At 37.7% G+C, this 26,361-nt stretch overlaps 2 protein-coding genes across 2 annotated transcripts; one reads left to right on the top strand and one right to left on the bottom strand.

Moving 5' to 3' along the window:
• Positions 1–924: 924 nt before the first annotated feature.
• On the top strand, positions 925–5,126 carry LOC110445970 (extensin-1-like). Its single transcript, XM_021490888.1, has 4 exons — positions 925–934; positions 2,301–2,381; positions 3,675–3,973; positions 5,019–5,126. Exons 1-4 carry the CDS (start codon positions 925–927, stop codon positions 5,124–5,126), a joined length of 498 nt encoding a protein of 165 aa, XP_021346563.1.
• LOC110445974 (LON peptidase N-terminal domain and RING finger protein 3-like) lies at positions 3,273–21,909 on the bottom strand. The gene is made up of 11 exons (XM_021490894.1): positions 21,219–21,909; positions 19,426–19,544; positions 19,050–19,172; positions 17,766–18,008; positions 16,718–16,802; positions 15,779–15,934; positions 15,127–15,329; positions 14,550–14,671; positions 10,782–10,949; positions 9,431–9,621; positions 3,273–8,628 (listed from the first exon to the last, which is right to left on the bottom strand). The coding sequence occupies exons 1-11, from the start codon at positions 21,805–21,807 to the stop codon at positions 8,348–8,350; spliced, it is 2,280 nt and encodes a 759-aa protein (XP_021346569.1). The 5' UTR covers positions 21,808–21,909; the 3' UTR covers positions 3,273–8,347.
• Between the last annotated feature and the right edge of the window lie 4,452 nt (positions 21,910–26,361).

Genomic DNA, 26,361 nt, shown 5'->3' on the forward strand with positions numbered 1-26,361 from the left:
ACACGACAAAACTACACAGGTTATAGAAACTAATTTTTGAATCGGAATAGCGGCGCCTTATCCGGAAGTACTACGAGTTTTATGGTTTTAATAAAAGATGCATTAAAACCATTTCCAAAAGACGTAAGCCAGACAGTACACATTAAAAATATGGTGTTCATAGAAAAGATGATGTAACTGAACAAAACATATTTTTAACTTCTGTTTTTCTAACATTTTTATACATTTCTTTAGAAAATTTAAATGAAAAATTGTTTTTAACAATTTTTCTTACATTTATGACACTTCATCAGAGACGTATAACGCCATGTGTTATATACGTCTCTGACTTCATACAGGGATTTCTATTTGTTGTCGCATGCCATTGTTCTCAAACATTCAACTATTTAGTACCATATGTCTGTACCAGGAAAAAATAATATTCGCTTGTACGTTTATCAATTATGAAATTTTGTTGAGTTGATGTTCAACCATGACAAAATGAAAGTCAAAATATTTTTTTAAGTCAACTGATATAACCATGACATTTTCACCAAAATAAAATGTCCTGAATTATAATTTCCTATAAAGGTGCTTTGATTTGTCAAAACCGTGGGGACACACTCCTATGCCACTACAAGTACCATTTTTATTTAACTGCATGTTTTTCTTATTATTTTTTTTTTTTTTTTTGCTAAATAACTACTTTGCACTGCACGGAACAACAATACTATGATCTTAGTACTTTGGTTTTGACCTATACACATAATTGTGTTTGTTCAAAGTTTATTTCAAAACATAATCTCACATGAGTGTACAAAAAGACTCATGTCATATCAATTTATTGAGCTCATTCAATAAATTCCAAAGGACATAGACACTCAGCATGTTTTATCAAGAAAATACTACAGACTAATATAGATAAAATCTAGTTCCATGGCAACGATGACCTGCTGTGAATGGCTCACCTGGTATTAATCTCACTCTTGTAATCTTAAAAGTGGACAATTATACAGCTACAGGCAAAATATGTGTGTTGGGTCCATTTGAATCTATTAAATGATTTAAAATATATGACACCTGTAACTTTGAAAGTTTATAGCCTTCCGTCCCGGCATACTTCTGGCTAAATATCATTACTCTGGACCTTTTGAATATTCAGAACAAGTCATTTAAAGATTTAAACATATTTGATCCCTGTGACCTTAAATATGAGCAAAGGTCATTCATTTGAACAAACTTGGTAGCCCTTCATCCCAGCATGTTACTGGCCAAATATCATTAGCCTATGCCTTTTTGATATTCAGGAGAAGTTGTGTAAAGGTTTTTAACATATTTGACCCCTGTGGCTTTGAAAATATATGGGGGTCATTCGTTTGATCAAACTTGGTAGCCCTTGATCCCAGCATGTTACTGGCCAAATATCATCATCCAAGGCATTTTGGTTATTGAGAAGAAGTTTTTAAAAGATGTTTAACATATTTGACCCCTGTGACCTTGAAAAAAGATGAAGGTCATTTGTTTAAACAAACTTGGTAGCCCGTTATCCCAGCATGTTATTGGCCAAATATCATTATCCTAGGCTTCTTGGTTATTCAGAAGAAGTTGTTTAAAGGTTTTAAACATATTTGACCCCTGTGACCTTGAATATAAGTCAAGTTCAATCATTTGAACAAACTCTGTAGCCCTCTATTACAGCATGCTACTGGTTAAATAGAATCATCCTAGGCCCTCTTTGTATTGAGTAGAAGTTGTTCAAAGGTTTTAAACATATTTGACCCCTGTGACTTTGAATATAAATAAAGGTCATTTAAACTTGGTAGCCCTTTATGCCAGCAAGTTTCTGGCCAAATATCATTATCATAGGCGTCTTGGTTATTGAAAAGAAGTTGTTTGAAGGTTTTAAACATGACCCCTGTGACCTTGAATATAGGTAAAGGTCATTCATTTTAACAAAACTTAGTAGCCCTTCATCCCAGCATGCTACTGGCCAAATATCATGTTATTCAGAAGAAGTTGTTTAAAGTTTTTAATATATTTGACCCCTGTTACCTTGAAAATAGGTGAAGGTCATTTATTTGAACAAACTTGGTAGCCATTCATTCCAGTTTACTTCTGGCCAAATATCATCGCCCTAGGCCTTTCGGTTATTTAGAAGAAGTCGTTTAAAGTAAAATATTGACGACAGACGACAGACCACGACATAAGCTCACTTGGCACATCGTGCCAGGTGAGCTAAAATTGGTGTTATATATATATATATAGACCTCTACTGGCTGTACTGTATACAGAACTACATAAAATTGTCTATATTGTTATAGGGTGGGGATCTCGGCCACTTTCACGTTATAACCCAGAGACTAAGTCCCTACGGGCAGGGACAGACCCTGAGCCAATTCAATGTAAGTATATATTGGTCTTTTCACAGTCATTAACTGTATATGTGTATGGTGATGAGATAGGACCCTCAACGATTTCGATTTTGTGACCAAGAATGAGCTGACCATTCACTTTAGAGTCGATCCTTATGGTAATAATAGTGTTATCTTTTTTTATTCCTGTGACTGGTGGTAATTAATTTTGCACACTTCGCAGCATTTAATGCCATGAAGCTTCTGGCCAAATATCATGATGCCAGGCCCTTTGACTCACCAGGAAAAGATATTTGAGTGTTTCAGTGTTGGACAAATTGATGTTTAAATCTATAGTACTCAAGACCTGGACTTTACTGGCTGTATATCAGGACTCTTTCACCTTCAGGCAGGTGAGCTGAAACATGAGTGTTCAAGTACGCACAACATATGGCAAAATGCCCAGTAGCGGCCATGTTTACAAACATATTTAGTTTTCCTTCACAAACTTTGAAGTACATTTACTGAATGTCACCGTTATTGGTCCACAGAAGCGGCCAGCCCCTTCTCCATCGTAAATTGTTAAAGAGTGGGAATCTCAACCAATTCTTGTTATGACATCTCTCATTGGGACAAAGTATAAATGAGCAGGGTCATTTGAATTTCTTCTAGCATACTTGTTTTTGATTTCTTTTATTGCTAGCAATTATATATGGTTATGGAGTAGCTGGATCTCAGCAAATTTCCATGTTATTTTAATTGTGATTGTGGGACTAATTACTCAGCCCCTGGGCCAGTCCTAGAACTAAAAGCATGTGTATCCTAATCTTCATGCAAAGCTTATACATTAGACGACAATGGACGACAGATGATGCACTACTGCATAAACTCACACGGCCATTTGGGCCAGATTAGCTAAAAGAAACAAATGAAATTAAAGTGTTCATTGCATTGTTTATTACAATTTTTACATGAGTTGACATGATGTATCCTAATTAAATTTATCAGTATAATAGTCACATTCACAACATACACACATAACATCCATGATAAAAACACACTTCCAATGTCTGCCTCCATCTCTAGCGTATTAGCTCTACTACTGGAGCCTACCAATGTCTGCCTCCATCTCTAGCATATTACCTCTACTACTGGAACCTACTAAGTACTCTCATCAGGCTATCATATTGGAACTTCATTTAAAATCAACATGTACATAGTATTCAACACATACTGGGTAAATGTATCAGCCATACTCATTTGATTACCATTTTATTATAAAAACATACCGATAACAGTAACAGACAGCCAGGCCTTGGTATATAACTGGTCTTAATCGCACAGTCAGTGAGAGTAATCACAGCTCACCACCAGTCAGTGAGAGTAATCACAGCTCACCACCAGTCAATGAGAGTAATCACAGCTCACCACCAGTCAGTGAGGGTAATTACAGCTCACCACCAGTCAGTGAGAGTAATCACAGCTCACCACCAGTCAGTGAGAGTAATCACAGCTCACCACCAGTCAGTGAGGGTAATCACAGCTCACCACAAGTCAGTGAGGGTATTCACAGCTCACCACCAGTCAGCGCGGGCAATCACAGCTCACCACCAGTCAGCGAGGGTAATCACAGCTCACCACCAGTAAGTGAGGGTATCGGCAGGCTCTTTATCATATAAACAGACATTTCACAATTGGAGACATGTACTTTTAACTACTGATAGTTTCCATGTTTAGGACAAACGTTGAATTGAGACAATACATCACGTGTAGAAGCAACAAAGAAATAAATATAACTTAACAGGAGTTGAAAGGGAAGGACATATAACTACAGAAAAACTAATTACAATCAATATCATAGAAATTTGAGGTAATTCAGTTCTTTGCAAAATGTTATTTATAAATAAATGTCCATCACAAAATGATTTGAGTTTATATTCCTCTTTATTTTCTACCATGTTAAGAGTTCGGAAACAAAAGTTCCCTATATAACAAGATGAAAATATTAATTAACATGTGTACACACGTTTTCCCTTAATAACATACCATATTTACACTGCAAAAGGCCCAGGGGGCCAACACGAATCACAGAATAAAAGTTGGGATGTCCAATGAAGTTCATCTAAAATTCAAACTCTTACACAGTATAACAGACTGGCTTTATGGTCTTGATCAAATCTAGTATGTACTGGTCTATGGTTGAGAGTCTTACCTATAAATTCTTTTTCTCTGGCAAAGTAATTGATTATCAAATGTATAGCTTAAGGAGGAAATCTGACAGATTTCATTGGTGCTGGAGATTATATTTCAGCTTTGCTCTGTAGAATAACTGAAAGAACTTTCATGTTTTAGTGCAAGTTAGTCATATTTAAACAAAACTTCCAGAATTTAAGCATTAGAATGGACCCCAATGATACACGTGGAGCTGTTCCTGCCCTATACAATCAACATCAGTTCTGTATCTAGCCTGAACAGGCCCCTTAATAGTCCACCCTAAACAGGCCCCTAGTCATGACACCCTAAGCAAGCCCTATGCCTCTAATCAGTCTTTGCTAAACAGGCCCCTAGGTAGTCCACCCTACACAGGCCCCTTAATAGTCCACCCTAAACAGTCAACTCTAAACAGTCCACCCTTAACAGTCTACCACCCTAAACAGTCCACCCTCAATAGTCTACCACCCTCAACAGTCCACCCTCATCAGTCCACCCTCACCAGTCTACCACCCTAAACAGTCCACCCTCATCAGTCCACCCTCATCAGTCCACCCTCAACAGTCCCCTAAACAGTCCACCTGATACAGGCCCTTAGGCAGTCCACCCTCAACAGTCCCCTAAACAGTCCACCACCCTAAACAGTCCACCCTCAACAGTCCACCTTCAACAGTCCACCTTCAACAGTCCCCTAAACAGTCCACCTGATACAGGCCCTTACGCAGTCCACCCGAAACAGGCCGCTAAAAGTCTACCCTGAACAGGCCCCTAAACAGTCAACTCTAAACAGGCCCCTAGGAATACCCAGTCCATCCTTGCAGTCCAACCTAAACAGGCCGCTAGTCAGTCCACTCAAAACAGTGTAAGAAATTACAGGATAAACACCATTCACGTTCAAGTATGTGTCCTTTACGATTGTGACCATTTTATGCTTTCAATATACAATTTTGTGTAAGTTTGAACAGGTATACATTTGATGCATTAAATTATGTTCATTGCTTAAATAGAATACATAAATAGTAATTATGTTCATTGCTTAAATAGAATACATAAATAGTAATTATGTTATGATAGCGTTCAATTCCTGATTTTGACTGTTAACTGGTGAGAAAGTGCTTACATTAACACAACAATAATATCGTTTATCAGAGGAACATCATTTAAATACCATATTGCATTGGATCGTGTGTCTCAATTTATACATCACATGATACTGTACATATCACAGCAATTCATCTTTGAACAACAAATAAAATACATATACAAGTTCATTTATATAAATACATTTTTCAAGAGTGTACAATTTTACTAGCCCAGGACTAGTAGATTTTTCCAAAGGAAATAATGTTCAGGCTATTAGACTTTTTCAAAATCTACATGTGGGCTAGTATACTACATTATATTGTACACCCCTTATATGTTATGACTGTTTTGATGAAATTTTCGTATGAAATAGAAATGTTTTTCAATGATAAGTTCAATAATTGCAACTTAAACCACTCGGATACATTCCTGTGAATATACAGGCTTGCGTGATCCCTGAATTTTCATTATGAACTTATCCAACCTTTGATTTGGAAGAGTGACATTTAGTCTTAAGGTGTGAATTAGTTAAATACACTTACCAACTTAAAATGTTACAATAAGCAGACATCAAGGATTAGTACCTTAGGAATGTTTCCCTGGAAACAGATCAGGTATGTCTGTCATACTGCTACAGCAATCACACACAAGTTCATCATACAAAGATGTCTTTGAAATGAGCATTGCACAAGGATAATGAACACTCCTGTTACACAAGGATAATGAACACTCCTGTTACACAAGGATAATGAACACTCCTGTTACACAAGGATAATGAACACTCCTGTTACACAAGGATAATGAACACTCCTGTTACACAAGGATAATGAACACTCCTGTTACACAAGGATAATGAACACTCCTGTTACACAAGGATAATGAACACTCCTGTTACACAAGGATAATGAACACTCCTGTTACACAAGGATAATGAACACTCCTGTTACACAAGGATAATGAACACTCCTGTTACACAAGGATAATGAACACTCCTGTTACACAAGGATAATGAACACTCCTGTTACACAAGGATAATGAACACTCCTGTTACACAAGGATAATGAACACTCCTGTTACACAAGGATAATGAACACTCCTGTTACACAAGGATAATGAACACTCCTGTTACACAAGGATAATGAACACTCCTGTTACACAAGGATAATGAACACTCCTGTTACACAAGGATAATGAACACTCCTGTTACACAAGGATAATGAACACTCCTGTTACACAAGGATAATGAACACTCCTGTTACACAAGGATAATGAACACTCCTGTTACACAAGGATAATGAACACTCCTGTTACACAAGGATAATGAACACTCCTGTTACACAAGGATAATGAACACTCCTGTTACACAAGGATAATGAACACTCCTGTTACACAAGGATAATGAACACTCCTGTTAAATGACAAAAATCATTTTCACACATAGCACCTTGTATTGTGGATAAAATGTTTCATGTGGAGTTTTTGTACAAATGTCGAGTTTTTATGAAAGAGGTTTTCAAATTTAAAGTTTTGAAAAAAATAACTGAAATACTGTCGGCTGCCTGGCCTTGATTGTTCCTGGCAGATAGCTTTCAATTGTACCATATAATTCAATCACTCACAGACAGCCTTGATTTCTACTTTCAAATTCACTGGCAGATAGCAATAACTTTTACTATCAAAGTCAATTATTGAGAGTCAGCAGAGGTTTGAATTGTATAAATCAAGGAATTGCCCATTTTCTTGTCACACGCTTTCAATGGCAAGATTTCCATCCCTTACGTATTTTAGCACCAAATTGTTTTCATTGAATCAATAAGTACAACACAGTTCCAGGAAATTTCGAGGTGTTTAATGTTAGAAAAATGATGAAAATCCAAATGCTGATGATTTGTGATGAAAACTGTTTTTGGTTAACACCTTATTCACATTTATGAAACAATTGTTATCTGTTGAATATTGTGTAATGATAAACTGAATATTTATATAATTATAGTTACAAGGATACTCAAGGACACTCAACTGGATATTAGCCAGATATTCTCATTAAAAGAAACAAAGTTCAAAGGGATGGGCAATCCTGGTAGCATATGTGTATCGAAATCTTCCTACTCAGCAATGGTTTATTTTGTTACAGCTCTTTTGTCCGTCACCAAGTGTGTAAACAGTCTTGCTGTTTGTCACCAGTGTGTGACTAGCCCTGCTGTTTGTCACCAGTGTGTGACCAGCCCTGCTGTTTGTCACCAGAGTGTCACCAGCCCTGCTGTTTGTCACCAGTGTGTGACAAGCCCTGCTGTTTGTCACCAGTGTGTGACCAGCCCTGCTGTTTGTCACCAAAGTGTCACCAGCCCTGCTGTTTGTCACCAGTGTGTGACAAGCCCTGCTGTTTGTCACCAGTGCGTGACCAGCCCTGCTGTTTGTCACCAGTGTGTGACAGGCCCTGCTGTTTGTCACCAGTGTGTGACGAGCCCTGCTGTTTGTCACCATTGTGTGACCAGCCCTGCTGTTTGTAACCAGTGTGTGACCAGCCCTGCTGTTTGTCACCATTGTGTGACAAGCCCTGCTGTTTGTCACCAGTGTGTGACCAGAGTACACTTTGAACCCTATTCTCCCTCATTTTCTCTCCTCAAAATGACAAAGTGTTGTAACACAACAGTAACAATAACCAAAGTCATGATGACCAGTCTATTATAACCAAAGTAGCTCAGAATCCTTGACAGCCATAGTCATCGTTGCCTTTGCATGTACATAAGGATTCGTTTGATCCCGTTCAATCGTTCTTCATATGACCGCATCGCAAGCATGGTCATCTGTATCCGAGTGTCGAGTGGGAGAACTGACAGTGTCCACCACAGCCAGGCACTGCCGTTAGGGTTGTTGTGGAAATCCTGTTCTAGGCCTGGGAACTGTCCGAGATGACGGAGTATCTGTTCTCTCTGCATCCCTGTGAGTTTGTCAAGCCAGGACTTGGCCAACCCATACACCTCTGTCTGTAGGACACTGATACCTTAAGTAGAATCATATCAGTAATGTAGAGGGCTAGATTCCAAAAGCCTAAAAGAAATTATACGGCTATATATTTGGACACATTCTCAGTCAAAGTGAATATTCTGTGTTTGTTAATTTACCAATTAGTCAGAAATAGGTGAAACACTTCCCATTTTGTTGTTAAAGTGTATTGATCTAAACTTCACATTTTATATATATACACAAGGAAAGACATTTCGATGCAATCCCAGTCCCTCACTGTTAATGATTTCTTTATTTACCTATAGCTAGCTCTATACATTTCTCAGGATATAGGCTACAGTGACATACTTCTTACACTACACATTCTGCCAGCTAGGGCATACTTACATACCAAATCTGGTTACTGTAAGTTAATAGGTATAGCAGATATAACCTAGACAAACTTTGTAGATGGACCAGCTCTATTCCTTTCCGGGAAATAGTTTTGGACTTAAATTACATCGAACACAGCACCTGAGTGGCCCTTTTAAAAGATATATACTTTCGTGTTTATACGATAAAAATGATTGCAGTGATATACTGATTTTTTTTATCCTGACCTCATTTAATTTACCATAGATTTCCTTATACTGACCACAGATGTTCTAGACACTTTTATTAAAGTCATTGTTGACATCAATTATCAGTAACACAATATTTATTTTTAAAGCCAGTCAATGAAAGTTCATGGGCAAATTAACCAAGTTGCATTAAGTAGTTTCATGGAGACTAATTAAGTTCAAGTATCTGGCAAAATTTCTTTGGATGTTTTAAACAAGATTTGTATATCCAATACTTACGAGGATGATCTACCTCAGATATAGGCTGGTCAGTGAGGAACTCCACCTTAGCAGTATCGTAGCCATCCTTGTGACCTTGGCTGATGACCTTGAACCGCTTGCCTCCAATCGTGTCCACTAAAGATCGTCCATCTGGGAAGAACTGAACGTCTCGGATCTCCAACATACACCCAAATTCAGAAAATCCTTGCCTGACAAACAAACATTGCAGAGATTATTATTCTGCTTTACAAGACAGTTTAACCTTCACCTTTTTTCGACCTCCATAATGAGAGTCAATTTATCATTAAAGCCAACTTTTATTTATTAAATACATGTCAAATATAGCAAATTTGAAGGATAAAATTAACACTGGGGGAATACAGATTTTACCAGCGTAGGGTGAAGGATGTAATGAACACTGGGGGAATACAGATTTCACCAGCGTAGGGTGAGGGTGTAATGAACACTGGGGGAATACAGATTTTACCAGCATAGGTGAAGGGTATAATTAACACTGGGGGAATACAGATTTTACCAGCGTAGGGTGAAGGATGTAATGAACACTGGGGGAATACAGATTTTACCAGCATAGGGTGAAGGGTATAATTAACACTGGGGGAATACAGATTTCACCAACGTAGGGTGAAGGGTGTAATTAACACTGGGGGAATACAGATTTCACCAGCGTAGGGTGAAGGGTGTAATGAACACTGGGGGAATACAGATTTTACCAGCGTAGGGTGAAGGGTATAATTAACACTGGGGGAATACAGAATTACCAGCATAGGGTGAAGGGTGTAATTAAAACTGGGGGAATACAGATTTTTCCAGCATAGGGTGAAGGGTATAATTAACACTGGGGGAATACAGATTTTACCAGCGTAGGGTGAAGGGTGTAATTAAAACTGGGGGAATACAGATTTTGCCAGCATAGTGTGAAGCGTATAATTAACACTGGGGGAATACAGATTTTACCAGCGTAGGGTGATGGGTATAATTAAAACTGGGGGAATACAGATTTTACCAGCATAGGGTGAAGGGTATAATTAACACTGGGGGAATACAGATTTCACCAGCGTAGGGTGAAGGGTGTAATTAACACTGGGGGAATACAGATTTCACCAGCGTAGGGTGAAGGGTGTAATTAACACTAGGGGAATACAGATTTTACCAGCGTAGGGTGAAGGGTGTAATTAACACTGGGGGAATACAGATTTTACCAGCGTAGGGTGAAGGGTGTAATCAACAGTCTACATGGGGGAAATTATATGAGTGTATAAACAGTATACCCCAGAACTAAAATCATCAATTCCTTGTCATCCATCCACAAAACTGACTGTTTATAATTCATCATAGAAAGTATACTCACTCAGAATCCCCATTGCCGGTACACATGCCAAACTGCCTAGTCCCAGACTCCATACATTGTCGCACCATTAGTCTGTACCGAGGCTCAAAGATATGTAGTGGACAGGGAATCCCAGGAAATGCCATCGTACACACAAATACAGGGATCTCGTGTTGGTCTGTCACCATCCTGTACAAACACAACTTCACGATTTTAGATCTGATTGAAAGACCAAAGTGTTGTTATGCCAGTGCTTTATAATTAACATATTTTTATATTACAACAAACTGAAACTGAACGGACTCAATATGGTACTTAAACTTATGTGATTTTTTTAAAAACAAACACTGTTAGACTCTTTCATGACCGGGGCTGTAGAATAGGGAAACTCCATCCAAGGGTTTTTCAAATAGGAAAAAAACCAGACTTGCCTAGACCTTGGATTTTAGCCAATTTGACACCCTGTGCAGAACTTTACTTTTCCTACACCCCTGGGAATGAAAGAATATTTTGCTCACATTCCAATCGCCATATTTAGCTCAGAAATCACAACAAGAGGCCCATGGGCCTTAACGGTCACCTGAGTCTACAGTTTTTGTTTTTTTTTGTTGAAATATGTACCAATTTGAGTAAAAAATAGTATAATGTTAACTTAACTTTGTCAGGACCATGAGCTGATCATTCCAAGACCAATTTTAAGTGAGATCGGCCTATTAGAATTTAGTAGCAAAATAGCGGCCATGGCAGCCAAATTGTGTTTCTGATTGACCCGAAAAATAACAACACTCTGTCAGGACCATGAGCTGATCATTCCTACAAAGTTTCAGTTCAATCAGCCTAGCAGAACTTGACTTTAAGTTTGAAATAGTTTTTCAAAATGGCGGCCGTGGCGGCCATATTGGATTTCTGAACGACCCGAAAAATAACAACACTTTGTCAGGACCATGAGTCTATATCATTCCTACAAACTTTAAGTTCAATCGGTCCAGCAGAACTTGACTTTAAGTTTGAAATAGGTTTTCAAAATGGCGGCCGTGGCGGCCATATTGGATTTCTGATTGACCTAAAAAATAACAACACTTTGTCAGGACCATGAGCTGATCATTCCTACAAACTTTCAGTTCAATCGGCCTAGCAGAACTTGACTTTAAGTTTGAAATAGGTTTTCAAAATGGCGGCCGTGGCGGCCATATTGGATTTCTGATCGACCCGAAAAATAACAACACTTTGTCAGGACCATGAGGCGATCATTCCTACCAACTTTCAGTTCAATCGGTCCAGCAGAACTTGACTTTAAGTTTGAAATAGGTTTTCAAAATGGCGGCCGTGGCGGCCATATTGGATTTCTGATCGACCCGAAAAATAACAACACTTTGTCAGGACCATGAGGCGATCATTCCTACCAACTTTCAGTTCAATCGGTCCAGCAGAACTTGACTTTAAGTTTGAAATAGGTTTTCAAAATGGCGGCCGTGGCGGCCATATTGGATTTCTGATCGACCCGAAAAATAACAACACTTTGTCAGGACCATGAGGCGATCATTCCTACCAACTTTCAGTTCAATCGGTCCAGCAGAACTTGACTTTAAGTTTGAAATAGGTTTTCAAAATGGCGGCCGTGGCGGCCATATTGGATTTCTGATCGACCCGAAAAATAACAACACTTTGTCAGGACCATGAGGCGATCATTCCTACCAACTTTCAGTTCAATCGGTCCAGCAGAACTTGACTTTAAGTTTGAAATAGGTTTTCAAAATGGCGGCCGTGGCGGCCATATTGGATTTCTGATCGACCCGAAAAATAACAACACTTTGTCAGGACCATGAGGCGATCATTCCTACCAACTTTCAGTTCAATCGGTCCAGCAGAACTTGACTTTAAGTTTGAAATAGGTTTTCAAAATGGCGGCCGTGGCGGCCATATTGGATTTCTGATCGACCCGAAAAATAACAACACTTTGTCAGGACCATGAGGCGATCATTCCTACCAACTTTCAGTTCAATCGGTCCAGCAGAACTTGACTTTAAGTTTGAAATAGGTTTTCAAAATGGCGGCCGTGGCGGCCATATTGGATTTCTGATCGACCCGAAAAATAACAACACTTTGTCAGGACCATGAGGCGATCATTCCTACCAACTTTCAGTTCAATCGGTCCAGCAGAACTTGACTTTAAGTTTGAAATAGGTTTTCAAAATGGCGGCCGTGGCGGCCATATTGGATTTCTGATCGACCCGAAAAATAACAACACTTTGTCAGGACCATGAGGCGATCATTCCTACCAACTTTCAGTTCAATCGGTCCAGCAGAACTTGACTTTAAGTTTGAAATAGGTTTTCAAAATGGCGGCCGTGGCGGCCATATTGGATTTCTGATCGACCCGAAAAATAACAACACTTTGTCAGGACCATGAGGCGATCATTCCTACCAACTTTCAGTTCAATCGGTCCAGCAGAACTTGACTTTAAGTTTGAAATAGGTTTTCAAAATGGCGGCCGTGGCGGCCATATTGGATTTCTGATCGACCCGAAAAATAACAACACTTTGTCAGGACCATGAGGCGATCATTCCTACCAACTTTCAGTTCAATCGGTCCAGCAGAACTTGACTTTAAGTTTGAAATAGGTTTTCAAAATGGCGGCCGTGGCGGCCATATTGGATTTCTGATCGACCCGAAAAATAACAACACTTTGTCAGGACCATGAGGCGATCATTCCTACCAACTTTCAGTTCAATCGGTCCAGCAGAACTTGACTTTAAGTTTGAAATAGGTTTTCAAAATGGCGGCCGTGGCGGCCATATTGGATTTCTGATCGACCCGAAAAATAACAACACTTTGTCAGGACCATGAGGCGATCATTCCTACCAACTTTCAGTTCAATCGGTCCAGCAGAACTTGACTTTAAGTTTGAAATAGGTTTTCAAAATGGCGGCCGTGGCGGCCATATTGGATTTCTGATCGACCCGAAAAATAACAACACTTTGTCAGGACCATGAGGCGATCATTCCTACCAACTTTCAGTTCAATCGGTCCAGCAGAACTTGACTTTAAGTTTGAAATAGGTTTTCAAAATGGCGGCCGTGGCGGCCATATTGGATTTCTGATCGACCCGAAAAATAACAACACTTTGTCAGGACCATGAGGCGATCATTCCTACCAACTTTCAGTTCAATCGGTCCAGCAGAACTTGACTTTAAGTTTGAAATAGGTTTTCAAAATGGCGGCCGTGGCGGCCATATTGGATTTCTGATCGACCCGAAAAATAACAACACTTTGTCAGGACCATGAGGCGATCATTCCTACCAACTTTCAGTTCAATCGGTCCAGCAGAACTTGACTTTAAGTTTGAAATAGGTTTTCAAAATGGCGGCCGTGGCGGCCATATTGGATTTCTGATCGACCCGAAAAATAACAACACTTTGTCAGGACCATGAGGCGATCATTCCTACCAACTTTCAGTTCAATCGGTCCAGCAGAACTTGACTTTAAGTTTGAAATAGGTTTTCAAAATGGCGGCCGTGGCGGCCATATTGGATTTCTGATCGACCCGAAAAATAACAACACTTTGTCAGGACCATGAGGCGATCATTCCTACCAACTTTCAGTTCAATCGGCCCAGCAGAACTTGACTTTAAGTTTGAAATGTAAAATGTTAACGGACGACGGACGACGGACGAAAACGGATAGCAATAGGTCACTTGAGCTAAAGCTCAGGTGACCTAAAAACTTGGAGACAATACCAAATCTCAGTCCCAAATCTACCTGCTGGAAAAAACACTGTATAATCATACCGTGACAGTTCTTCCATCTCATCTTCGTGTGTTTTCCTACGTTGTTCCAATTCCTGTCTGAAATAAGTTTCCACAATTCCGGCAATATTTTCAGTAATTGTTTGTCTCCTTTCAGCTAGGTACTGGAAAAAAATGAATTCAGTAAATTTATGTAATTCAGCATCAAGTTTTCATAATAAGTGTAATTTGTGGCATTGGATGTTTCAATAAAGAAATTGTTTTATAACATTAGACGGATAAACAAATGGTTGATTATATAAACAACCATCTGCTTGACCCTGCAAAGTTAAATAATTGTTTGCCTTATGAAACATCTATAGTGTTGAATATTAATATAAATGTTTCATAAGGCAACCAATTTATTACTACATGGACTAGCAGATGGTTGTTTATATAACACTAACTTTACAGGGACCAGCAGATTGTTGTTTATATAACACTGTAACTTTACAGGGACCAACAGATGGCTGTTTATATAACACTATAACTTTACAGGAAATAGCAAATGGATTCACTTTGTTTCAAGGTTTATTTGTTTCATTGTATCTCAAGAGGACACAACACTGACAACACATACCTCAACCAGAGAACTTTTACAGAGTGGACACTGGCTCTGATGGTCAAGGCAGCGGTCAAGACAATGTCGACAAAAGGCATGTCCACAGGGTGTGGTCACTGGTTCATAGAGGAGACGATAGCACAGACTGCACTCAAAATCCTCCTGGTTCAGCAGTTCTGGTTTGATCTCCACAGCATCTATCGGCAATTTGGGGTCATTTTCTAGGGTGAAAAATAACTCAAAATTAGTTTAAATTACTTGTTAATATTCCTATTTTCACATTTTGATTTTGTGGCAGAACATTTTGCTCCAATGTGTCTGAAATGTCAAAACAAGCAGTCAAATACTAAACTGTCCTATTTGTGTTGTACCTGTAGTAGACTTAACGTATTGTTTGTCATTAAATATATATATAAACAGAGGTGCTGTAATTATTGTATCATAAGTCATGATTTCAAAAGATAGTTTCCGAACTGAGGTCAGGTCAGGGGATGTGTCTTTGTGCAAAGAATTATGATTTTACATTGACTGGCTGTTGAAAATTGGACTCATGTATTTTGTATACACAGAACTAAAGAATTGGTGGAAGGGGGACGGAGAGCTACCGGATTACAAACTAAGTAAAGACTTTGAACAAACAAGTCGTCATTATTTACATATAAACACCTACTATGCAGTTTAAAAGGTGATTCCTGAAATGGACTGGTAGGTGTAGCACCACTGGTATTCCTGGTACGTTTGTGACCCTGACATGGTGGTGACTGTGACCTTGACCGTCTCTGTTCAAGGAAAGGTGACCCACTTCTTGAGTTTGGAGCAGATGAGTCTGTGAAATAATAGATTCTTCATAAATCTTCAAAAGAGTGTGTAATTTACATGGTATTTTTGGAACCACCCACCTCAGCCTAGAACTGGTGGTATAAGGTTCAAGCAGTTCGGTGTAAGTTCCACACTGAGCCTGGTGGTAAATGTTCCAGGTTCATTTCTGCAGCATAAGTTCTAGGCTCAGGCCTGTGGTATAATTTCTAGGCTAAGGCCTGCGGTATAATTTCTAGGGCAAGGCCTGCAGTATAATTTCCAGGCTGAGGCCTGCGGTATAATTTCTAGGCCAAGGCCTGCAGTATAATTTCCAGGCTGAGGCCTGCAGTATAATTTCTAGGCAGAAGCCTGCGGTCTAATTTCTAGGCTAAGACATGTGGTATACTTTCTAAGCTAAGACATGTGGTATAATGTCTAGGCTAAGACATGTGGTATAAGTTCTAGGCTACGTCGACCTGCAGTATAATTTCTAGGCCAAGGCCTGCAGTATAATTTCTAGGCTAAGACATGTGATATAAGTTCTAGGCTAAGCCTAGGTTTGGAGCCACCATCGGCCTTAGCCTAGAGCTTATACCTGTGCCCTTAGCATAGAACTCAGATTGCATGTTTTCTTGTCAGTATCACCTCTAAATTATAAAAGAAACTGACTTTAGTATAAATCTGTCTTAATAACTTTATAATACAACTTGACATCCTTAAATTAAAATTACTACTAGTCCACTCTCTATAAAAGTAAGGAACATCAAAATATTTCACTGCTGGAATTACATGCACTATGTTCATCACTTACAATGTGAACCTTTCTCAGCCTCCTCCTGCCATCCTGCTGCTGCTTGGCCCTTTGCACTACTTGGTCCTGATTCGTGCATGTCAGGCTAAAATAAGAAAATATATTAAATATGGGATTTATTGGAGGAACTTATTATTTAACACTTGTCAACTTTTGCTAGTTCAAAAGATATCTGAACAGGAATGAACTTATTTGTCAGTTTGCACTGCAATGATTTCAATAATAGTTTGTTTTACCTGCTTTATATTTAGTTTTACTGAAAGTTGCATAATAAGTGGATGGATAACTTGTGTATGAAATATTAAATATTATGAAAACAGAACTATGTAAACAATTCAACATACCAGGCCTCACCAACAATCTATACCAGTTGGAAAGAGTGCTTTCAAAACAGTTTTACAACAATGATTTTTTTAATCTACAAGATAACTAATAACTTTGATAACTGCAATTCTTTTGTTGACGGAGTGTATTTTTTTGGGGCAAAGTATTGTTTGAAACAATAGCCATCTACAACCTGATCTGTGTCACTCAGAATACAAAGAGTAAAGCCATTTTTATAGAGTTTTTTTATGTATTTGGAAACACAAATGCCTTCCAATTTTTTCTCCAATCCCATCTCCTGGGTTCTTGATCTCTTTAATTAGGTCACTTTGTTTCCCTTTATCTAGAATTCTTGGCCCTGAAGGCTCGAGGAAACTTGCCATTTTAGTGCCTTTTAAGATTAAAACATAGCCTCACTGCTGTGTTGAATGGTGGGGGGCTATATCTTACAAATGACATCATTGCAAGCATCCATCTGACCATGTTAGGTTCATAATAATTAGAACCATTCTTCACAAAAATGAATGAAACAAAATAGATTATCAACATAAGGGACTCTCAAGTCAGATGAAATATTGGAGGTGCCATTTCAAATAGTTTATTCCTCAAAAAAGTGGAAGAAAATCTTGGAGAATTTTCCTTAAACTCTAACCATAACTGTGTCAGTTTCATAAATTTGCATTCCTGCTGAAGATCAAAATAATTTGTTTTACAGCATATTCACCTTAAACTCAAATAGAGGCATGTGCTCCTGGTTGGTAACAGCAAATGATGTTGCTGTGGTAACTGTTTCTGTGATAATATTTTTCAATGTCATGATGGTATCCATGGCAATATCTGGCTGGAGAATGGCGGAGCTGAAATTCGACATTATAAGTTGTTGTAGTTTGGCTGGACTCAGGTGACTCGAGATCACTCCTGCTTTGGGATCATTTGATGGCAAAGGTGACAAAATTTTGTGGAGTGCCTGCAAGTTTAAAAATATATTTCTCATAAATATTTGAATTTGAACTGAATATCGTACAGATTAAGTACTTCTTTCCAATTGATCAACATTTTTTCAACTGACATGATATATTAATTGAACACAAAAACAAGAGGCCCATGGGCCTTAACGGTCACCTGAGTCCTACAATATTTATTTTTGTTGTTGAAATATGTACCAATTTGAGTAAAAAATAGTATAATGTTAACTTAACTTTGTCAGGACCATGAGCTGATCATTCCTAGACCAATTTTAAGTGAGATCGGCCTATTAGAACTTAGTAGCAAAATAGCGGCCATGGCAGCCAAATTGTATTTCTGATTGACCCGAAAAATAACAACACTTTGTCAGGACCATGAGGCGATCATTCCTACCAACTTTCAGTTCAATCGGTCCAGCAGAACTTGACTTTAAGTTTGAAATAGGTTTTCAAAATGGCGGCCGTGGCGGCCATATTGGATTTCTGATCGACCCGAAAAATAACAACACTTTGTCAGGACCATGAGGCGATCATTCCTACCAACTTTCAGTTCAATCGGTCCAGCAGAACTTGACTTTAAGTTTGAAATAGGTTTTCAAAATGGCGGCCGTGGCGGCCATATTGGATTTCTGATCGACCCGAAAAATAACAACACTTTGTCAGGACCATGAGGCGATCATTCCTACCAACTTTCAGTTCAATCGGCCCAGCAGAACTTGACTTTAAGTTTGAAATGTAAAATGTTAACGGACGACGGACGACGGACGACGACGGACGAAAACGGATAGCAATAGGTCACTTGAGCTAAAGCTCAGGTGACCTAAAAAACCTCTACTTGATCTATGATCAAAGAATCATGTTGAAAAGTTTCATATTATCTACTATTGAACTTTATCGTATCAAGTAAAGTGGCTATTAGGTATATGAAGAGACTTTTGAAGAAATTATACACATCCATAATTATTGTCAAGCAATATTCAAAAGTAGATCAATATAAAAACAGAGTCAACAGTATAAATTACAGATTAAATGATGCTACTCACTTTAGACAGGTAGTTTTTTGCTAAGATAATTGTGGGATCCATAGCTAGACACTGAAGTAAGACTACAACTGCATCTCCATACCGTCCAAGTCCATACAGAGCACACCCTTTCCGAAAATAGCCCTGTAAGAAAAACATATTGATCAAACATCATGAAATGTTTCACTAACGGTTACAGACTGTATAATTTTTATTTATTTATTTTATTTTATTTTTTTTCAAATTTTTACATTAGTATACAATACAGTTACAATATATATACATAACATGACATAACACTGTATCATTTAATAATATTGTCCTATGCAAGACTTAAGAGTGAGCCGAGGAAACAAAATAACAATGTTAACTGGGAAAATTAGCAATATCTAATTACCTTTGGCCAATCTGGTCGAAGTCTGATGACAAGTTCGCCATCCCTTAAAGCTTCCTCATATTTGTCTAAAGATGCATAAGCATGTGATCGGTTGCTCAGTAAAAGGTGATCGTTTGGTGCTGAAGCACAAAACATAAAACATATGTAATTATAAGCACATATAATACTAAACATAAAATTATAGGTTCATGTTGTAAGTATTTAAGAATTCAATATATCCATATATGTACATACAAACAAATTTCAAGCTGGGAAAACATGTTTTCGTAAAAAGGTAATAGTTTCCCTGTATCAATCTGTCAATTACATAGGAATGCTAGTCGTTTCGGGACATGACACAAGATGTTTCGGGACATATATAATTTTCAATTACAAATTACATTTTGCTCCCGTTTCATATAAGGTCCTGTAAATACACAAGTATGGTTTTATTCTATGACCTGTGTCACGACTTTACCCATTATAAGGTCCTGTAAATACACAAGTATGGTTTTATTCTATGACCTGTGTCACGACTTACCCATACTTGGGATCATTAATTAGTGTAACCAGATTGCGTGCTTGAGGGGATACCTGCCAACATTTACACGATTGACATCGTGTTGTTCCTGGTGAAACTAATCTCATCATCAAAAACAGATCTAGAGGAACAATTATGAAATTCACATTCAATTTCTTTCATTATTGATAGGTTGATTCCTTGTTTTAGTAATAATGTTCTAGTTCTAGCATATAGTGACCACCTTCAACCAACTGAAGATTTTGTCACGAAGTTGGGTTTATGCAGCACAAATGACAGACTATATATATTACATAATAATTAATAATTTATCAATAAAGTTAAAGTTAAGAGAAGGAAAATTTAGTTCGAGGAGAGTCCGAGAGAGAGGTCCGAGCAAGCCAGTGATTGGGCAGCCCCAACCGACAAAGCTTGTTCAGAAAAGGGGGGAAAAGAAGAGAAGTGGTAAATTATTATGTAAAGTCTGTTTAAGTAACTAATTACTCTGCATCTTCAATTTTATAGGTGTACCAGCTGGAAAGAGATGTTTTGAAAGAGTTGAAAGTGGGTGCATGAACGATGTCCGATGGTAATTTGTTCCAGTCTAGTATGGTACGAGGAAAAAATAATTGTTGTCTAGTGAGTGTTTTCGAGCATTGCTGCTGGTATTGGACCTGATGGGAATTTCTAGGAATTCTTCTCAGCCAGGCTCGGTGCATCCTGTCAGTCGTGGATATAGGGTACATTGATTCTAACAATGTTTTAAGCAATTTATTTTTGCTATATTGAAATTAAATTTCATGAAAGTAAAAACGTGAAACACATACTAACATAGAATATGTTTTAGACATGAGAATCAATTCATCAAATTCAACAATACATTTTGAACGGTGTTTTTATGTTGTGTAAAGAAAATAGACAATGGTAGGGCCTATAGATCTTACAGAAAACATAATTCCGAAACGACTTTTTACATGTCCCGAAACGACTTGACACCTTACATAGAACATAATGTAAAGGCATTTCTTTATTATTTCGTTATTTTGTTTTTACATTTTTACAAATTTCGTTTCATCCGCGAAGAAATGGAAAGGATTGGAAAGATTACATTTTTCATAGCAACACTTTCGGACTTAGGCAAGTCTGAATACGTGCGTGTTTACAAATTACCGGAAGTTGACACATTATGTAAGCTTTTAACTTCCGGTTTATGAATTCTCTTATGAAACAGGTTATTTTATGGGTTAGCGATATAAATAAAAATGAAGAAAAGTATGAATTAAAAAATACATACCTAATAAAATGGCTTTGTTATAAAGGTTAATTGCCTTTTCAAATTCTCTTCTCTCAAAGAAGATATTCCCTTCCGATTTCAATCGCAGTGCCTCGCACTCCGATGGAAACCACACGTCGATCACCTGTTTCAAAAGTACATTTGTCTTGATAGACGACACATTAACGAAATGATTTGCTTTCCCACATCTTTTGCAGATTTTTGATTGGTCCCTTTCTACACATTTTCGACAAAATGTATGACCACAGGGAATTGTAACAGGGTCGCTGAGTAATCCTCTACATAAAACACAGGTGAATATACAGTTTTTGTTCATCATCGCGTCTTCCACTACAGAGTCTTGTTTGACAGCCTCCACAAGGGCTGTAACTAAATGTTTTAATACTCCTGGTCGTATGGAGTTTGTCAGTCTAAAAGCACTGCAGTAAGATTCGAATGCCCTTTCAAACTGGCCACTTCGAGCAAAACTGTCAGCTAGTCCAAAGTACAAATCAGATGACGGGCCATGCTCCCTGATTGTTCTCTCATATACATCCACGGCTAGTTCAAAATTATTTGTGTTGAATGCTTGCCTGGCAAGATCAACCATTTTGATGGTCTGCTTAGATAATAACTTCTACATATATAACTAAGGACACATGTGTGTGAGAACAGTGGTGATGTGCCTTGTATAACTGTCATATGACCTCATGCTCCAATCTGATTGGCTAATAAAATCCTATTCGTGGGGTGGGGGGTCATCGTTCGACCTCACAGTGCACTCTTTTTACATAATTGTCACAGTTATGAAAGAAACATCATATAAATTGTCCTTTGTGCGTTGATACAGCAAACCTGTTATATTTAGCCATTTAATGTTAACAGGGTTATATAATCTTTATGTGTGTGATTTATAAATGTTTCTGTTCGCTAATATGATATACTTTATAAATGGTGTATCCAATTATAGTAAGTAAAATATTGACCTCTGTGTAACTTTTGCAGTTAATTTTGTAACCAACTACAATGTATTTTAGATTTTGCATATTTACTGTATGATGATCCAACACCTTTAAATAGTTTTGTTATTCGTGCCCAATATATACTCAAATAGTCACATTCAATAAAGTAATGTCTATAATCCTCTGTGACATTACAAATGTTACATAAATTATTATCCTCGATTTTCCACTGATTTAGCAGTACTTTATTTGGTAATATGTTTTGAAAGAGTTTCCATCTATACATTTTATGACGGTTATCTTTCAGATTATAAAATATAAATTGAGGCAAATCATTAAAAAGTTGTGATCCTTCTATGTTCAGTACTCTCTTCCACTTTTCAATGGAGTGTGTTTTTATACACTTTTTTGCTATAAATGCATTGTACAAAAATGTGTTATTAATAGTTTCTATCTGTTTATACTGTTTTCCATCATATATTAGAAACCCTTTGCTACATTTTACCTGTGTGAATCTTGATTCATTTGTTTTTAATAAATCTAACCACGTTTTTGGTATTGCATTTTTTAAAGTGTTTAATTCACTTATCCAATTTCTAGTATCTTGTAATTTATTCAATATGTTTTGTTCGTCTTTTTCCCCGTGTCTATTAATAATATCATCGATTGTTATTATGTTACTATCAGCCCAGTGTTTGTAAACAAGTGATTTTCCTTTGAATTTTATATTGCTGTTGCCCCAGATAACTTCCTTTCTTACATCATAAAATGTTTTACAATTTCGTTTCAATCCCCCTCCTAGCCATATTCACGCCTCTAACATATCAATGTAAAAATCAGATATATCAGTTTTCCCAAGATTTGTTATTTTACCGATGTTCATTTTAAAAATGAGATATTTTTTTCCATATCTATCAAACATTTTTTCCGGTAATGATTTCCAATTTGCTTCACTGCCATCAATTAATCTTTTCACCCACCCCACTCAACATATCTATATGTGACTGAATATCTCTGATTTTCAGCCCGCCCTGTTCATACGTTCCTATCATCGTTTTTCTCTTCACCTTTTCACTACCTTCCCATATAAACCCAAAGACCTTTTGCTCTAATTCAATTATTTGACTCTTTGATATTACTTGCATATTTGCTAAATATGTTATTTTTGGAATTAAAAGAGTTTGTACTATAACCGATTTTCCGATGAAAGTGAGTTTTCTTTTTTTCCAATTTTTAAGCATTTCATCCATTGTTGTCTTTTTACTTTCCCAATTCAAATTATTACAGACTTTTGTATTTGTCCCAAAGTATATTCCAAGTGATTTAATTTCCGTTTTCCATTTAATCCCCTCGTAATGTTTTCCTTTTCTTTTATTGCTACCCAACCATAAGCCCTCAGTATATATAGTCATTATAAACATGTTTTTAATTATGATACCATACAGTGCAAGTCTGCAGCATACACCAAACACACTCCCACAAATAAATAAACTACTAGCATTGATGTCATAACATTAAAAATACACTGTTTCCACATAAAGAAAATTAACGCTTAAATTTTACCTCTGATATAATTCCTATAAAAATGTACAATTTCATATTGTAAACTAAATATAGATATATATGGCAGATTTAAATTATATGACTGTGCAGACGCCTTCTAGCTTCGCACTAGATGAAAAACATTTTGGGCTCTGTGGAATAGACATACATATATAGAATTTCACTTCGAAAGCTCGTGAGTTCACTCACTCAGAGCAGCTGAATGACAATGACAACTTTTTATTCTCGTAAACTGGTTACAGCGTAGAGATTTACATTTACATATATATATATATAGAACAGTGAATCATGGTGTTAATGGACAGTGTTCGTTGTTGTGGTGCTCCGAGACGAACACATTTAAAAACAAGAGGCCCAGAGGGCCTGTATCGCTCACCTGAATGTGTTTAAAATAATTGTTATGAATTAAAGATATAGCACTCAATGGTAGGTGCTGTAAGTACATGTGAAATTTCAGAAAGATCAATCCAGTACTTGAGATATAGCGAAAACAAACTTCAAACAGAGCCCCACCCCTATGCCCCTAGGGGTTCATACCCACTGTTTATACAAAATTAAGTCCCCTTGGCCCAAGGATGCTCCAGACTAAATTAGGATAAAATCCCTTAATCCCTATGGTAGAAGAAGGATTTTAAAGATTTTACCTCTAATTCCCCTATTGGGCCCGCCTCTCTGCTTCCAGGGGGGTTAGACACACCATTTATACAAAATTGGTTCCCCTTCACCCAAGGATGCTTCATACCAAATTTGGACAAAATCCTGTCATTCGTACAGAAGAAGAAGGTTTTTGAAGAATTTGCTATGTTTTCCTTAATGGGCCCCGCCAATCTGCCCCCTTGGAGACCACACCCACTGCCTATACAAAATTGAGTCCCCTTGGCCATAGGATCCTCCAGACCAAATTAGGATAAAATCCCTTAATCCCGATGGTCGAAGAAGGATTTTAAAAGTTTTACCTCTATTTCCCCTATTGGGTCTGCCCCTGAGGTCCCAGGGGGACACACCCATTATTTATACAAAATTTGTTCCCTTTTACCAGAGGATACTCCACACAAAACATTGACCAAATCCTTTCATTCCGACAGAAGAATAAGAATTTTAAAGAATAATTTGCTATGTTTTCCCTATTGGACCCGCCCCTAAGGCCCCTGGGGGGCCAGACCCCCAGTTTATACAAAATTGGTTCCTCTTCCCTCAAGGATGCTTCTGACCAAATATGGAACAAATCCTTTCATTCCTACAGAAGGACAAGGATTTTAAAGAATTTGCTATATTTCCCCTATTGGGCCCTGCCCCTCAGCCCCCAGGGGGGCCACACCCACCATTTATACAAAATTGGTTCCCCTTCACCCAAGAATGCTTCAGACCAAATATGGGCCAAATCCTTTCATTTCTACAGAATGAGAAGGATTTTAAAGAATTTGCTATGTTTCTCCTATTGGGGCACGCCCCTCAGGCCCCTGGGTGGCCAGACCCACGGTTTATACAAAATTGGTTCCCATCCACCCAAGGATGATTCAGACTTAATATGGAACAAATGCTTTCATTCCTACATAAGAAGAAGGATTTTAAAGAATTTGCTATATTTCTGGCCTGCAGTAGTTGAGCGTTCGCCCCTGTGAGAAAGGCTTTGGGTTCTTTCCCCGAGACATACCAGAGTCTGTAAATTTACGCTCAGCAATTTAGGAGTGGGACGACTGGTTCGCCCAGTGTCAGTATTATGTGACCGGATGGGGTGTTTCAGTGAGGTAGCACTATAAGTCGTCATCAGTTCGGCGCTATCACAAGGAGACAAACACGAACATATCGCAGCCGCCAAAAACACACACGGATACACTACACGCATGCATCTTGCACATAGGACATTTAACAATGCTAAACCAAACCAAACCAATTAGCCCCAAAAATCCATAACACCCCATCTATTTCGCCCGAAAAAACTACAACGCCCCAAAAAATTCTTTCATGAAAGTCATTTATTTGACAAATTTTAAAGTGAAATATCTACCTTTTATTAAATATTCGTAAAGATAAAAAAATAAAACAAGAGGCCCAAGAGGGCCTGTATCGCTCACCTGAATATTTAAGCAGTCATAGCAAAATATTCTCATTAAATATTATATTGCACTAAAAATATTTCCCTCGCAAACTTTGTTGGCTCCATCTGTTAAAACTACGAGCAAAATATTATTATAAGATTCTATGCTTTTTGATTCTTCTTCAGAAGTTGCTCGACATATTTTTCCCTGTGACCTTGTAAGTAGGTCAATGTCATTTTCCTTTTCCAATTGGTTAGCTCTATTCCTTAAAGCTTCTATATTATATATTATAATTGTATGCCTTTTTATTCTTCAGAAGAAGTAGTTTGAACTATTTGACATATTTGATTGCTGTGACCATGAAAGTAAGTCAAGGTCGATTTCATTCACAAACTTTGTTTGGCTCTATCCCAGGAAGCCATCAATCAAATATAAAGATTCTATACCTTCAAGTTCTTCAGAAGAAGTCGTTTGAAGCATTTGACATATTTGACCCCTGTGACCTTGAAAGAAGGTCAAACTAATTTTCATTCTCAAACTTTGTTGGACTCTATCCAAGGAAGCCACCAGCCAAATATAAAGATTCTATACCTTTCAGTT

This window comes from Mizuhopecten yessoensis, unplaced genomic scaffold, assembly GCF_002113885.1.
Source record: "Mizuhopecten yessoensis strain PY_sf001 unplaced genomic scaffold, ASM211388v2 scaffold2433, whole genome shotgun sequence".
NCBI classification, from domain to species: domain Eukaryota; kingdom Metazoa; phylum Mollusca; class Bivalvia; order Pectinida; family Pectinidae; genus Mizuhopecten; species Mizuhopecten yessoensis.

Coding starts and splice junctions, on each gene's coding strand:
- LOC110445974 (XM_021490894.1), bottom strand. CDS start 21,807: ATGGTTGATCTTGCCAGGCAAGCATTCAACACAAATAATTTTGAACTA. Junction 18,009..19,049: donor CAAAAAACTACCTGTCTAAA/GTGAGTAGCATC, acceptor TTAAACTTGCAG/GCACTCCACAAAATTTTGTC. Junction 14,672..15,126: donor GTAAAAGTTCTCTGGTTGAG/GTATGTGTTGTC, acceptor ATTTTTTTCCAG/TACCTAGCTGAAAGGAGACA.
- LOC110445970 (XM_021490888.1), top strand. Junction 2,382..3,674: donor AGACCCTGAGCCAATTCAAT/GTAAGTATATAT, acceptor TTAATCGCACAG/TCAGTGAGAGTAATCACAGC. Junction 3,974..5,018: donor GTAATCACAGCTCACCACCA/GTAAGTGAGGGT, acceptor CACCCTCAACAG/TCCACCCTCATCAGTCCACC.